Source organism: Cupressus sempervirens, chromosome 3 (assembly GCF_028749045.1).
Source record: "Cupressus sempervirens isolate cs-2001-9-10 chromosome 3, ASM2874904v1, whole genome shotgun sequence".
NCBI classification, from domain to species: domain Eukaryota; kingdom Viridiplantae; phylum Streptophyta; class Pinopsida; order Cupressales; family Cupressaceae; genus Cupressus; species Cupressus sempervirens.
Genome location: NC_143120.1, coordinates 315,983,796 through 316,000,752, shown reverse-complemented (window position 1 = coordinate 316,000,752; position 16,957 = coordinate 315,983,796). Strand labels below are relative to the sequence as shown.

Here is a 16,957-nt window from a genome sequence, read left to right as displayed (position 1 = left end):
CTCTAAAATATTTCTTATGTTTACTTTGATAATTCAGGAAGCAATACGAGTCTGAGAAATAACAATAGACTCACACAGTTAGTTGTCATACAATCATGGGTTAATGTTGAGCTTCACTTGGTTTCAAGAATAGTTTAATATTCTCTACTAATCAGGGCCAACAACATGAAGGTGGAAGCTCAATTGGCCCTACCCCCTCCCCAACATCTAAATTCCCCGTTAACACTTAAAATTCATTCATTCATAGATAAAATTCAATCATTCCATTAATAAATTCATTGTTAACATCATACCATTGATTTGATAAACTTGTGAATACCACTTTGAATCAAGAATGCACATGCAGTTATGTTCTATATGCATGGACAATACCTGTAGAGCTGAAAAAACCCACCACATTTACATTTATTTAATAGGTCTATGCAAACCTCTAACAAAAATACAAACCTGTTGGGTTTTTTTAGCTCCACCTGATGTTGTATGCATATGAATTGAGATTGCATATTGAACTATGGCATCCTTTTGCATTGCCCGAAACCAAGAGATTCAGACAATTAGTTGTCATGGAATCATAGGTTAATGTTGAGCTTCACTTGGTTTTGAGAATAGTTTAATATTCTCTACTAATCACTACCAACCACACGAAGGTGGAAGCTCATCCACACCCCCCCCTCTCCAACACCTAATTTGGTCGTTAACATTTAAAATCTTTACAAAAGGATCAATATTTAAAGTACAAAACAATGTTCGAAACCTACAAAAGCGATATCATTTTTCCATCTTCTGGTGCATGTCATTTTTCCATCGTATCCAAAATAAGATTTTGCCACTCTAAATTGAGAATGCATGTGCAGTTGCATTCTATATGCATGGACAATAGGAGCAGCTGAAAAAAATGTAGTACAATTACATTTATTTAATAGGTCTATTAAGTTTTTAAAATTATAGACCATTGTGAACATTAGAACTCTAGTTGCTATGGCCAAGAGAATGTCCTCAGCAAGGTAGCACATAGAAAGTCTTGATTTTCTTGAATGCTGAGGACATTACCCTTGCCTATAAGAGTCAAAGTTACAATGTTCATAATGGTCTATAACTTAAAATACCTAATTAAAAGCCTCTAACAATAATGCAAACCTGTTGCATTTTTCAGTTACACCTGATGTCATATGTATATGAATTGAGATTGCATATTAAAATATGGTCTCCTTCTGCATTGCGTGAAACCAAGAGATTCACACAATTACTTGTCATGTAATCATAGGTTAATTTTGAGCTTCACTTGGTTTCAAGAATAGAATATTCCCTACTAATCAAGGCCAGCCACATGAGAGTGGGAGCTCATTTGACCCCACCCTTCACTTCACCCCCCCCCCCCTCAAACATCTAGATTCCTCGTTAACATCTAAAATCTTTAAGAAAGGATCAATATTTAAAGTACCTAGAATGTCCTCATCGCCTCTTGTTACTCTCAAGAAAATTCCATCTTCATTGCTCACAAGAAATTCATTACAATTCTTTAGTGATTCCCATACATCTAACACAACTACATCTAGGAATGTCCTTATCACGTCCTGCACAAAATGAATCCAATATTACAAAATGTCCGCTAAGAAATAATAGTTCAAGTGAAATAAACACATGAAAAATGAGAGAGAGAGAGAGGAATCTACTTACCAATAGGCGTTATCATCGCATTTGTGGCCATGCTACGTGTTGAGTGAGTTTTATTGTTTTTCTATTGTGCCAAGATCTCTCTGTTTATATACATACATACATACACACACACATATGTGTGTGTACAAAGATCACAAGGGCACGACAACGAGATGCAGAGATCACAAGGGCATGGCAACAAAATGCAATGATCACAAGAGCACGACAGCGGTGCACTATTTTAACGAGTTGTGTGATAACTTATTTTAAATTTAAATAACCGTGGCATTTTTCATTTAATTCAAAATATAATAAAAAGTTAAAATATTATGATGATCATGATATTTTAATAAATTTACATTTAAAAATAGGAAGAAATGAATAAATTAATTAATATTCAATATTTTATATGAACATATATAGATTATAATTTGAACTTTTTATTTTCAAATCAAATTCCAATATTACAATTTAAATTGCATGATCATTGATCAGGATTCATGATTCATGATGTTACATGTATCATAAGTTTAACTTTAACAAACTATTTTTTTATTTATTTAATATTTTTAAATAAATTAAAAATACTCAAAACTATTATAACTATTAACTTGCATGGCCCTGGTTCATGCATTCATATATTATCGAATTTTACAAGTTCTGAAATTTAACAGACATACATATACATATTACAAATGTACAAATTTTCATTAGATAATTTTCAATTGAATAATATTTTACTATAAATCGTTAATCAAATATGAAATCATAAAGGGATTGTTGAAACCCTTTTTTTGTTTCTAACTTTATAACTATTAACAGCTAATTTTTTATAACAGAGTCACAGACTAACATTTCAACAGTGCAATGAGATGCCAAAAACAAAGTTGTAGACTAACAGGAACAACGATTTGAGAAGCCAAAAACTATTGTTCTCATTGATAATATTTTAAAGTGTACAATGTACATAATATTGATTCATAGCATAGATATTCAAAATAGCTTATTAAATCAGTCTGGTTTTACTATTTCGTAATTTACATTAAAAACATTTTTTTGCCCAAAGGGCAAAGGTTAAGGAAACAGGGTTACAAGATTCAGGAAATAGGGAATAGGGAGGCTAGAAGCATTGGTGGGCTGAGGGGTCGAGGGCTTGAAACCTTCAAACAGGAAGGTCTTCAAGTCCCTCCACACAGAATCTTTTGGAGAAGATGATGTCGTTGAACTCGTCCAACCATGTGAAGTCAGTCTTGCTGACGTTGTCCAACAACAACCACTTCTGTAGAAAATCCCTTCTGAGTGATACCCACTTCTGGATGGCGAGTCAATTGTTGTTCATTCATGCCAAGCAGAAAGGGATGCTTTTGTATAATGCTCCTTATGCCTTGCTCCCAACACTTGTCTGCTACGTCTACAAAAGGGATGCCAATGCCCAGCCCCAGTACCTGCTTGACCAATACAATAATTTTGATGTCGTCTTCTAAAAACGTTTCCTTAAAAAGGTTACACAAAAGCATCAGAATGTCCACTTGATTGCCTCCAAGGTCGAGAAGAGATGTGAGGAAGCAGGAGGTAGTATCTGTGGACACGCAGTACCTCTGATCATTTCTTAAAAATTCATGGCCGAGGACTATGAATAAAGCATGGCAGATAAAAGGACCTTGGGCATCTTCCTTACAAACCATGGCTAGGACATTGTCAGGTATCATGCCCAAGAGGGGCTTTTGCAGAGCCATTGTAGTGCACTTCAGGCGAATTGGCATATCCATGGCTAAGAAACTCTGCAAACCGAATTCAGATTCAAGAATTTGAGAAATGATAATGAAAGAGGAATTGAAGAGACTAATTATGGCAGTTGCATTAAATTGTTTGGCGTTCACAATCTTTCATATCTTATTTGTTCATATTCCTATTAATTTTCAAGTGTGTGAAATGTACTTGCATTAATGTCGGACAATTGAAAGTGCCTGCTAAGGTGGCTATAAATGAAATGTAATAATTGTAACTATCAGTACCACATTTATTATTTTAATCTTGATGTGATGTTCACTACATTGAGTACATTCCAGTTGATGCTTTTCCATGAAAAACTTTCCACGTGTCTCCATTCCGAAGAATTTCATACTACTCCAAGTATTTTCAAGCGACATGGCCTTGAAATGCATCTTCTGTCGTTGATCTCTAATTAACCAACGGTCGATAAAACTATTGTATTAACAATACGAAAGTGACGGTAGCCAACTTGGTAATAGTGACACTGACGTAATGACATCATTAATAATAGACCTAAGGCAGTACACAAGTTGAAACTTGAAGTGACTACTTAGTAGTCAATACAGTCACTAGCCAATACGTGTGCAAATTTGCTTTTAGATTAAACAAATTTACAGTTTACCAATAAAGATTAGCCGAGACCATTATTATTCATTTTTCTACAAAACAAGTAATTTGAATCTGACATTATTAATTCATTTTTGGCAAAGGAAAAAATAGTCATCATTTATTTATCTATCAACAAGAAAAAACATTAATTCGTCACATTTAAAATGATTTTTGCTAGGGCAAGAAAAAAATCGCCAACATATAATATTTTATTTCCCTATATAGAACAAAAAGAACCGCCCTCGACATTAAAATTTTCCTGCCCACAAAACGTTGGATTCGCCAACATTTTAGGCATTTTTTTCGAGCGAGGTTTCTTAAAGTTATCCTTCACAGAGAAGCTACAGTGAAGGTGTTAAAGGTAATTGCTACAAACAAGTGGATAGTTGAGGTTTCAGGGTGAATCCAAGAATGTCAGGTCTTCTAGGGTTGAATTCACTAGGCCTCGCAACCCTCCAATCATTGTACAAGGGACTAGAAGGCTCTCTAACAAACAAATGGAAGCAAGTAGTAGTTTATGTAATCAACAATGTAACACGGGGACTTGCATCCCTTCCAAACCTCAAAGTACTCGTCCTTGAGACACCCCCACACTGGGTACTTGAGTACCCAAGCACCCCCACCTCTGCCATTCCACAACCAAGTCATCACTAGGATGGTTACTTGAATTTATATTTGAACTTTGATTTTTGAATGTCACTATTGGGTATGTAATATGTTACTATGTTGAATCTTCAATGGTTCTAGTTCATGTTGCAATTTTGTTATATGTAAATATTTTAATTTGATATGTTCTATTGAAGCATGATTTCATAACTCGCATTTCAAGTTCTATATGTATAGTATACAACACCCCTCCCTGCCCTGTCCTCCCCTTCTCACCATCCCCTAGCCTTCCCCCTATTGCCCCAAAAATGAGGCCTATTTTCCCCCATCTCGAAAACACGTCCCATTGTCCTGATGTACCCCATTATTGGGGTTACACAAGTAATCAAGTAACTCACCTATGAGCGAGGCAGTCTTGTCTCCATTCCCTACATTTTAAACTATTCACCACATGAGACATAGCCAGAGGATGAATGGATTGAGCATGGTATATAATCTACTCTCAATAATGGCAACTGAGACACAAAAAGGTACGCCAAATTATGTCTCACACCATTGTTCAATTAAGCTACTTGTGCAAAGATCTTTGCAAGATGTCTCCTAGATGTCTTGGGGTGAATTTTTTTAATTAGAATGTTTAGAGTAGTTAATATTAAACCTACGAGTCAACCTTTAACCCTAAGGGTTATTACTATGGAGAAAGTCCTTAAATTAACCCCAAGTGCCTCAACATCTAAGGAAACCCCTACTGCAAAAGTCTCCTGCAGTTGAACCAAGCCCATCTAAATCTTCGTCTAGTGATGCCAATAACTCTTCAGCAAATCCTTATCTCGATATCTCACCTAAAACCAAAGTTAGCACTAGGCTATTGTGAATAAAAGAAGGGAAAGCAAAGAAAGTAGAGGCTAAAGGAGGAAAGGTGAAGAAACAAAAATTGGAGAAGAAAACCCCAAGCCCTAGGAAGAGGAAAGTTGAAGAAAGAATTACCTACAGGCACTGCAAAGGCTAAGAAACCTAAAAAAATTATAACCCTCAAAACTATTAAGAAGTCACCACAAAGAAGAAGTAATAGGCTCACGGGAAACCATTGGGAATCAAAAAAACATAGTCTAGGGTCAATATTCACATTGAATCTTTAGAATTTGTTCATACTTTTTCTAGTGGAGAGAAGAGGAAAATTTTCAATCGCCCCCCTAGACCTTGTAGATAGAGTCCACAATTCTCCTCTTCACCTAAATAGTGGGACAATCCAATGGTGGAAGTGGATGAGTAAAAAGGGGAGAGGGATGAAGAAGTGTCACAAGGTGAGTCGAGAGAGTTTCCTTAGGAAGAGCAAGATTCGTTAATAGAGAAGCAGCCTCAAGAGAATGTAGATTTGGGAGATCTTGCTAAACTAGCTACTACAATAGAGCAGATGGCAGAACAAGTGTTATCTAGAAAATAAGAAGAGTAATTAATACAATAAAAGCTCCAAGTAGTTAGACACAAACACTTTTTCATGGGTGGTTGTCCGCCTAGACCTATGGAAGGACATGATGGATAAAGAAGGGGAGTGGAATAGAGAGAAACTTAAATTGAAGGAGTTGATTAATAAGATCACTACCGAGATTGAGAAGAAAAATAAGAAAATTGTTGCATTACAGAGTAAGGTGGATAATGTGTTAACCTTGGTACCACAGATTTTAGAATGCAAAACACCAAAAAGGGCATATGCAATGTATTTAAAGGAATTCAATGTCTCTTTCAAATTATCAAGAATTGTTATGAATTTGAACCTGTTTATTAAAACCCCATAGGAGTTTTACCAGGTTTACCATACTTCCCCTACAACAATTAAAAATTTGTTTTCTGATCAATGCATGCATAACAATTATGTTTCTCGTGATAGTGGTCGGAATCCCTTACTTCATATTGGGGATATTCATCTTAGAGTCCTCATGTTTTGGTGCACGACCCCTACAATTCAGTTGGGGGATTATTAATTTAATACTTTCTTATTCTAGCAAGTTCCAATCAAACCCGTAGAATTGTAGGGGACTCCGAGAATCTATTAGGTAATTAAATTTACTCTAGAGATTTGATTGCCTCCCTAGGATGTTTAGAGAGAATATATAGGGTTAATTACAATTAATGAACACATTCCCTACAATTCTAGAGGTTTACAATTAACTCTAGATTCCTCTACATTTAAGAGTTGAAACTTAAGATCCTAGAAAAGTTGTCTTCACTCGGCACGAGATTCTGTACATAAGAGTGTAAACAACAAATCCTAGATTTGAGAGAAGAGGCATTCCAAAAATTTGAGTAAATGAGTGTTACTTAAGATAGACAATGATGGATATTTGTCACATAGATGGAATAGTTTGGTAGAGGAATTGAAGCAGGTAGAGTTACATTCCCTTCAAGATTATTATACAGACATTATAAGAGAACCATGGTATATACACCTAGGCAAGACAAAATAGAATAGTTGGCTTCCACTTATTTTTCAACCACCTATGCTTTCATGACCAATGCCAGATTATAGGGAGTATTGAAATGCTTTCAGTGAAGTAGAAGAAAAAGGGTGGGTCAAGCTAGAGAAGAACATATGGATTTATTGAAGTTTAACTACCAAAGGAATTGGTTAGGTCACCCCCAATGATTCCAGAGTACAAACTCGGATGATAAATCTTGTACCTTCTAGAGGAGTAACAACGAGTTCGAATGGGGGAATGATGAGTCCAAATAATGGATCGATTCCATGGATATCATTAATATTTTTACTATTTTTCCAACAGTTTAGATACTATTATAGGTTTTAAGACCTTTTTAATGATGTTTCTATGTTTTTTTCTCTTAGCTTGACAAAAGTGGGCATGAACTTATCCTTATAATTTATTTTTTTATTAAATGACAAAAGATGTTATGTGATCTTACTATGTGATTTATTCATATTAGTCTTGCATGTGGTTAAAGAAATGTTATTTTGATGTGAAATGGATATATCTTTGTTTTGTACATGCTAATATCATAATGCAACACTACATGAAGGTGCAACTATGGTCAAAGCCTTACAATGTGGGAGTTCATGCCAACTAACTAGTTGAGGACAAAGTCATGCCAAGGTGAACCTTGAAAAAGTTGGCAACTAATTATTTACAACTCACGTAGGGTTATAATAATAGTTTAGTGTTCATGTTTGTAGTAGAGAAGATCTAGGAGGAGCAACTATGCTAGAGTTCTTCTAGAGGAAAAGTGGCTTCATTTTTCCCATTCAAAGCATAACTCCCTTCCTTTTCTTATCTTGTAATAAATTATGTCATCCTACTATCATGGGAGTGGACTTGTTAGTTACAAATAGTTAGAAGTCTTCTTGTTATAAATAAAGCTCAAACACCCCAATTCTCAAGAGTTTGAAATTTTAGATATTGTAATTTCAGTTTTTAATTTATTGAGAATAGTTTCAGCTCCATTAGGATGAAGTAGTGTTTTGCATAAATAATTAGATATTGTAGTTTGCGTATCCATTTGTGCTTTAGGAATATTCACTCAAGGGGGCCCACTTGGTGATGACTCCAGTAGTTCTTTTTCATTGAGTATTTAGTTGTTGCCACTAGAAACTCTATCTTGTGATAGTTCTTGTAGATAGAGTAGTTTCTTGTTTGTTTGTCATGGATTATATTGTTATACATTTCAGTTCAGTTTAGATGATAGCTAAAGCATTTAAATTGTTTCTTTTCCAAGCACTTTACTTTCAGTAGCATTATCTTTTCAGTCATAGATAACATGGTTGCAATTGGCTTCCTAGTGCATATACATTGTTGACCCATTCCAAATATACGTCCCTAGGTTGGCAAAAAATGAGCCTTTATAATGATGAGATAGCTACTTAGCATGGATATCCAATCTCCAAGTTATGGCTCTAGGACCTAGTTATTTAAACCATTGAAGAAGACAACCAAAATCCACGCACAAATCACTTGGTAGGAAGACAACTTACAACACACTACATTGTTGTGGCTATAAAACCCCACTTTTAGGGGATTTGTGAACACCGTGCACAAAGCACTTAGTAGGAAGACAACTTACATCACACGAATTATTTTTGTTACTACAATTATGTTTTCTCTGTAACAATATCTATAGAAATCAAATGTTGAACAACACAAAAAATAGTCTAGTAGCCCTAATATACTTATTTATTTCCCCAACTAATACAAGGCGATTTACAATTATTTTAAATTATACTTTACAATCATAAATAATATTATACTACACAAACATAAATGCAAATATAATAATATATGATTAGACAATATATTTTATATTTTATATTTAAAACATTTCACACATATATAACCAAAAAATCCATTACCCAAATTGACAACTTAGTTTCTTAATGTATATTCAATCTTTTTAATCAAGAATGGATATTGACTAGTCAACAAGGAAATTTCATACTTGGCTATCCAACTTGTTGGTCTCTTTTTAATGGTTTCAAATTTCAATAACTAGGCCCTAGAATCTGAACTTAGAGATTGGATGCTAAACAGTTATTTGACCATCGTGAAGGCTCCTTTTTGTTAACACAAGGACTTATACTTCAAATGGGTCAACAAAGTATATGCATTGGAAACTCAATTATAGTCATGCTATTTATAACTGAAAATGAAATGGTACTGAAAGGAAAGTGCATGGAAAGTAAACAATTTGAATACTTAACAACAACTACCTCTTAAACTTAACTTGAAAGGACTACCAGAAATGAAATCCATGATAAACAAAGAACAATTACTCTGTCCACTTTGGCTGCAAGAAAAGACATAGGAAGGAATTTCTAGTGGCTGCAGAACGGTCAACTATCAGGACAGCAACTAAGTACTAAATGAAAAATAACTACCAAATACTGAGACTTCAATCCTCACCAAGTGGGCACCCTTGAATGAGTATTCAAAAAGCTCAGTTATATATTGCAAACTAAAATATCATCGTATTGATTCATAAGGTTGCCACATACTAAACTGGCTTACACTATTCTTCATTTAGAACTGGAAATTACAATAGTTGGAGTTCTAACCTCCTAAGAAGAAGTTTTTCAACCTCATTTATAGAAAAGAAAAACCTAATAACAAGTCCACTCCCAGGACAATAGGAGGATGCTACTCATTACAACATGAAACAAGGAAAGGTAGTTAAGATCTGAATAAGAAACAGTCAAACTTTTTCCGCTGTAGAGGGAATCTAGCATAATTAATCCTCCTAGATCTACTCTACTTCAAGTATGAACATTGAAGTTTTATTATTACACCTCATGATTAGTAGGTGACCAGTTGTTGACTCCTTCAAGGTTCATCTTGTGGACTTTGCCTCCACCTGGTTAGCTGTTACAAACTTCCTCATTGCAACGCTTTTGGCCGTTGCTATACACTCTTACATTATGACATTAGTGTGCACAAAACATAGGATATCTATTTCATATCAGAATAACAATTTATCTAGTTACGTGCAAGATTAATATGAATAGTTCACATAGCAAACGCCACATACTAACTTTCCTTGTTTAACCAAAACGGAATCATTAAGGATGAATCATAACCACTTTAAAAGTTTAGAAAGTCAATCAAGAAGTCGACATGTAAACATCATAAACAAGGTATTTAAACCTTAACAGTCTAGAAGCCCCTGACAAAACCGTATAAAACATGAAAGATATAACAGAACAAAGCCATTAATTAGGCACATCACAAACAATATTCAGTAGTTTCTGGAGATCTACTAGATCATATAATTGAAACTATTGAAGATTTGGCCAGCGAATATAAAAACTTTATGACTTTCTCCTCTACACTTTTTGACTCTGAAATGGTAATCTCTAATAGTTGTAAGAGAAATCATTTCTACCTGTGATGATTGTGCGAATCTCATTGCTCTCAATCTCTCTCAGTTCTATGTCGATTGAGTTTTTTTCTTCAATGTTTTGCTTGGCAGCGCTATAGTATTCTGATGATGATGATGAGCTTATTCTGTCCATGTTGTATTCTTTCTCTACTGTCTTTTGTTGTTACGTCATGCGCTCGATTACTGGATACGGTTTTTGGTGTTCCAATATGGCTTCATTTTTTTCATATAGTTTCATTCAGCAGTAAATGTATATTGTTAATATGTCCTGGAGATGTTTCAAATTCATGTGTAACTGCTGCTCACAAACATTTATGAGGTCTTAGCTTGTAGCCATGAGTCTAAGTTGATGTCTCGTAACAAGGTTGGGTCAGCCTTGGATGAAGAGTTTGCTTCAGCAAGGAAATCGAGAAAGATGAAGACAATAAACAACAAAGTTCCTATCATTGCGATCAGCTACTTCTAAGAGGAGAACATGACATTCAGAGGGAATTCTATGAAGTAGATATGTCAGCTAAATGGGTTGCAGTGTTGCAGAGAACAGAATTCTGCAGCCTATTTGGATTTGATATTGATAGCTTTGTGAACCTTCAGTAGAGGATGATTTGGGATAAGAACAAGGAGAACAGCCCCAAACTTTAGTATGTCATAAAGTTCAGAGGTGTGTGTTGAAAATCATTCATCTAAGGCAAGCATTTCAGGTAATCTTTGAACAAGGAGGTCAGAAGGTTGATGCAAGTGCTTGAAGATTCAGAGGGAGCTTGAGTGGCAGATGTAATGTGCCAAGTCCTATGCAGAGGATCAGCAAGCTCATGTAGTAGTAAGTCTACACAGGATCCTTTTTTGTTCAAGCATTGAGGTCACCTGAAATTTATTGTTCTAATCAAGCTGTGAGAATGCTACCCCTGCTAAGAGGGAGTCTTTACTGAGAAGGAGTTTCAACATTGAACTGTTCTGAGCTTAATGCATTTTTCTCAAAGAGGAAGAAACTTGAGGTGAAAGCCCTTGTTAATGCATTCTTCTCTGTCAAAGAAGTTTGAGGTGCAGCTACTTGTTAATGCATTCTTCTTTGAGAGAGAAGTTTGAGGAGTAAGAACTTGTTAATGGATTCTTCTTTGCAGGAGAAGTTTGAGGCGAAATCCATTGTTCCATCCTTTGGGATCCATCTGGTACTAGCCATGGTGGATGTCATGTGACAGAAATTATGACTTAGCTCGTGTTTATTCAGCCTTTAGGAGTATCCATGGTGAACGTCATGTTGAGATGACAATATCACATCAAGAGAATGTATGATAATGTTTTCTTGTTGACCCATATGGGTGCAGCCATTGTTGTTTTCATGATGAGAGACTCCATGACATGATATCTGTGAATGATTTCTCCTTTTCTAAGAGGGAGTGTTAATGTTTTCTAGCTGCAGAAGAAATCATTTCTACCTGTGATGATTGTGCAGACCTCATTGCTCTCAGGTTTTTTCAGTTCCATGTTAATTTAATTTTTCCTTCAATGTGTTGCCTTGCAGCAACTATAGTATTTTGATGATGATGAGCTTATGTCATCCTTGCTGTATTTTCTCTCTAATGTCTTCTGTCACTATATCATGTGCTCAAATATTGGAGAGATTTTCTGGTGTTTCAATATCCCTTCATTTTTCTCATATGGTTTCTTTCAGCAGTAAATGTATATTGTTAATAACTTAGTATGTTCTAAAGATGTTTCAAATTCTTGTGTAACTGGTACCGCCCAACCTTAAAGAAGACGACATACAAGAATCATTGTGCATTAAGCTCAGGTGGTCATGTTGTACACAGCCTTATGTCTTCCTCTTTCATCTTTGTTTGATGTACCATCTTTGGGTGGATTCCTATCGTCTCCTCTTTGTAACTGTTGTCAACTTGTCTTCGTAACCATGAAGGCTCTTGAGTTTTTGCGATCTTATTCAATTTTTGGTGTCATGACTAGCTCACATACTAATAGTATATTAACAGTGTGTACTTCAGCTAAGAAAAGTGATCACCTCTTGAGTGACTGCGAAGAGAATCATGCATCATCCATATTAAGTTCCATGACTGTAACAGTTCTATTTTTGTTGGATGTTTGATCTATGAATAGCGATTATGGCATTGTGATTCTGGTGAAGTATAGAAGGCAACAGTTGCATCTTTATGTGTCTAAAAAATGTGATTTTCTGCTTCAGCAAGCACTGCACTTCACGAAGTCTTAGGTATGATGTGTAGATGATTACTTATGTATGATCTATAGATGATTAATTTATTTGTGTAATTCATTCTCTGTGGGAGAAGTATATATGAGATACTTGTAGTTCTGTATGATTTGTATATGCATGAAAGAAGTGATTGAACTGTGAATAACGTTATCGATTGTTTGTTTAGAGTTGCAATCATAAGCTTGAGATCAATGTATTTTGTGTTGAGCATTTAATAATGGAACTCTCTTTTGTGGGGCTGAGTTTTTATCCCTCATGTGGAGGATTTTCCCAGGATAGTCTATTGTGTCATCTTTTATTGTGTTTTTGTTCTTTGCCTTCTTGCATTCTAGTTCAAAATTTAACATGAAAAACCAGGATGGTATCCTTTCGTGCTATCGACCATAGATACATGACAAAATGAGACCACAATGTTGAGCAAATATGAATCTTCGTACATTTTGGCAAGGAATTGCAAATTATGCACACAATTAACTTATGCCATATGAATTGAAGCTTTTGTATGAAGAGAACAAAAATAAATGATGGTTCATTCAAGATTCATCATACCAAAATATGCTTGCGGTTAGCACGATACACCAAGATGTGTAGGTGCCTCTTCAAGCATCACATAGTCATAACAAAATACATCATTTTGCTTTAATATCAAATATTCAAGGTGCTCATAAGACCTTATTGACTAAAATTGTCTTGCCAATGGCTTATGCATAGACAATACTATTGACGATCCATTTTGTAATGTCCCCACTATTAAGGTTAGCTTGGGACAAATAATACCTGCAAAACAACTGTTAGAATCATAATAATAACAAATCAAATTATACTATTCTACCCTCTATCTTAATCCCAAATCTTAAAGACATCTCTAGACCGGGTTTCCTAACCCTTAGTTATTTGACTGTCTTTTCTAAAGTACAATCCTTAAGGTTCACATTTGCATATGTTGACATGATCATAATATTCTAGCCATTAGCAAATCTAGACATTTATACATGGGTTGTATTGATCTCTCACACTAGCACTATTACCCCTTTATACGAGGATTGTGATAACCTCTTGCACTAGCACTATGAGTTATTTTTCCCATCTAGCCATTTATATGGGGATTACATTGACCCCTCGTACTAGCACTGAGCTATTTATACGAGGGAATGAACCTCGCACATTGGCACTATGATATTCCTTCAATCCCAACTTAGCCATTTATATAGAGATGGCCTCAATCCCTATAACAACACTCAATCATTTATATAGGGTTGAGTATAATCCCTACATTGGCACTAGGGAAGTTTAATCTTATTGTTTCTATATATTTAATTAAAAGATAAAATATCAAAATTAAATAAATATTATTATCTTCAATCAAAGGCAATTTCCATAATTAAAGTAGTAACATATCCATTGCGTATTGATTAGCACTTATATTATATAAAAGAACTTTATATTTATAACCAATAGATTCATTACTTTATTAGAAATGTAAGATAAGCTTAACATATGTTTTATACCCATTTACCTTACTTAGGGTAGGCCTTGCTGCTCATTAATTCAATGCTTATCCAATCTTATCTCTTTTTATGTATGCCCTTTTATAGAGTGTGTTGTATGCATGTTCCCTTTGACCACGTACTTCGTTAGGATTTATTAGGCCTTATCAATAGCTCCCCTATAGTACGTGGATGTCACGTGACCTCTTGGTGACTACCACCTTTATATGTGTCGATATCCTTATGTTTATACACTGACCTTCGATTGTCTACTTGGGTAGTTTCTTTGCTGCATTGGTCCTACTCATACTTCCTCCTTCGACAATTTCATTTCCTTTGGAGTTGATCTTTTGACCTTCGATGATCCCTTCTACCCATGCATATGGTGCGTCTACCACCTCATGACCTTTATAGAAAGGTTACTTTTTAGTATGTCCCTTGCATTTTTTATTAATTTATTTAAGGCCATTGGTAATCCTTTACAAAGATGTAAAAACTCTTGACCTTATCTCTGCACAGATTTGCTCTTTTTTTTTTCCAATTTCTTTTTTTTTTTTTTTTTAAACTATGTTTTCTAAATTCTTGCTAACTATACGATGACATAAAGGGGAAATTACGATCATACAAACAAGTCCAAATTATGTCGGATTTTATTGTCAAGAAATGAAAGTATCTTAAAACAACTTAATTCAATTACAACTTTTAGCGAAAACCTGGTTGCTGTATATATTTGCAAGTGCCGCCAATTGTGTGTTGCAAGAGCTGCCAAAAAAGTAAATTATATATGCTGCCAACAGCAATGAATATGTCCAACGTAGCAAGAATATCCCACAACTACTACCTCTAACTCCCAACGCAACCAAGGAACTCACGTCCAATGCAAATTCAAGAAATTCGGACCCTTGTTGCATACGGCCACCAAAAAATGTCTAACGTCTGGCCTCAAACCCGTCCACAAGTAGCTCACACCACCACAAAGATTTAGCTCAGCCCTTTCCTGGCTGTAATTATGGACCCCGTACACCAACAACACTCGTCTCGTCTCCAAACTGAAACTCGGTCCAAATGTTTTTCCCAAGTAATACACTTTCAGTTGTTATTCAAACCAAATCAAACTTCCTTTAATTGCCAACAATAGCAATTAATCCACCCTCAAATGTCCGTCTCCTTAGATATAGCGCATAGAGTAGGAGAAATTGATAATTGTTTACATCAGCACAATTATCAAGAAAAAACTCAAAACTACTTAAAAACCCTATGCCAATGCAATGAGCAAGAAAAGGTATATTATTCAAGATGATCTCTCCTCATCAAAAAGCTATATTTATAACACTAATTGAGCCATCCAACTTCACTCTCACACTTTTCGCTTAAAATGCAACTTTATAAAATAAAGTTATGGCACTTTATAATATTAAAACACTATGATTATTAAATGTGAATTAAATAATCATTAAGCCAACAAGCTCACCAATAAAAGGTTGTAATAAAGAAATCCCAAAGAGAGACCAAATATCTAGAACCAGATGACCATCCTACTTGAAGTGTTCAATCCAAAAATAGCAACTGGCCATGAGTGACTTACTAAAAATAGTAAATCCAATAATAGCAATCTCACAACAAAGACCCCCAACTCTAGACATCAGCTCACGAGGGTCGCGATAATGAGCTAACAAACCCACACTTCGGAGACCTACTAAATCGGGGACATTACAATCCTCCCTCCCCAAGATTGCTTGTCCTCAAGCAATCGAAGTCCAGAATGTTGTAGAGTATCCTCAGGCTCCTAGGTAGCATCCTCATCTTGAAGATTCTGCCACTTAATCAAAAACTCAGGAATGGTCCTCTATCGCAATTGCCTTTCTCTAGTATCAAGAATCGCTTCTAGAATCAACTCCAATCTCCCTTCATCATCTAACAGAGGCAATACAAGAGAAGGTCTCACATGATGACCCAAAGCCCATTTGAGGCATGAAACATGAAACACATTATGAACTTTGCTATCATCAAGCAACTGCTGTAAAGATCCGAACTGGCTTCCAACTTAATTATTGAACAAAACTTATTTTCTTTGCAATTCCGAACAGTTTATAATGTATTTTCTTTATTTTCAATGAAAATTAGAATCAACAAATTCAAGGAGTTTTGAAAAGATAATAAATTATAGCCAAATTAAACTTCTTCAAGACTTTACTTTGCAAGTTCTTTGAAAGCATACATCAAAAATCATAAAATATAGATATGGCACTTGGACTACATTTATTCAATCAAACTGTATTTCACAGCATGCTTCCTCATTGATTATGGTGACTACTCAATGCCCAACCTTTGCAAATGATAACTGTCCCTCTAGTATCCCACAACAATACATGAGCATCTATATGAATTACGGCCAGTAAGGAGACCAATTGGAAGGCGTGACTCCTCCTTCCCTTGACACGATTTGCTAGGTAATATCGCAAGCCTTCAGCATAGATTGATGGCTCTTTTTCAGCCGTCCCAACTCAGTGTAAGGGCTGTAATTTGCATCTAAACTTCCAAGAATTTGACGCCTAATCCCTTCAATATGATGAGCTTGCGTTACAACCTTGGCGCAAGTATATATGGAACAGCAGACGCACAACATCAATTCCATACTCTTGCTCAACTTCTTAGGCAGGAAAACATGACTCTCTACACTTCTAGAATTTAAAAAAAACAAGATTCTCCAAGCTATAGT

General features: G+C 35.3%; 1 protein-coding gene across 4 annotated transcripts in view; it reads right to left on the bottom strand.

Annotated features, from left to right (window-relative positions):
• The window catches only part of LOC149566253 (uncharacterized), a 59,278-nt gene that overhangs the window by 5,271 nt on the left and 37,050 nt on the right, over nucleotides 1-16,957 (bottom strand). The window contains exon 4 of one of the 4 annotated variants that reach the window (XM_089819663.1): nucleotides 1,400-1,574. The exons of 2 other annotated variants lie outside the window; for them this stretch is intronic. In XM_089819663.1, the coding sequence (XP_089675789.1) occupies nucleotides 1,510-1,574 (65 nt within the window). In that variant the 3' untranslated portion in view covers nucleotides 1,400-1,509. Of the gene's footprint in view, nucleotides 1-1,399; nucleotides 1,575-13,213; nucleotides 13,529-16,957 lie in introns of those variants that run through there. One more of the 4 variants, XM_089819662.1, reaches the window with a different exon arrangement.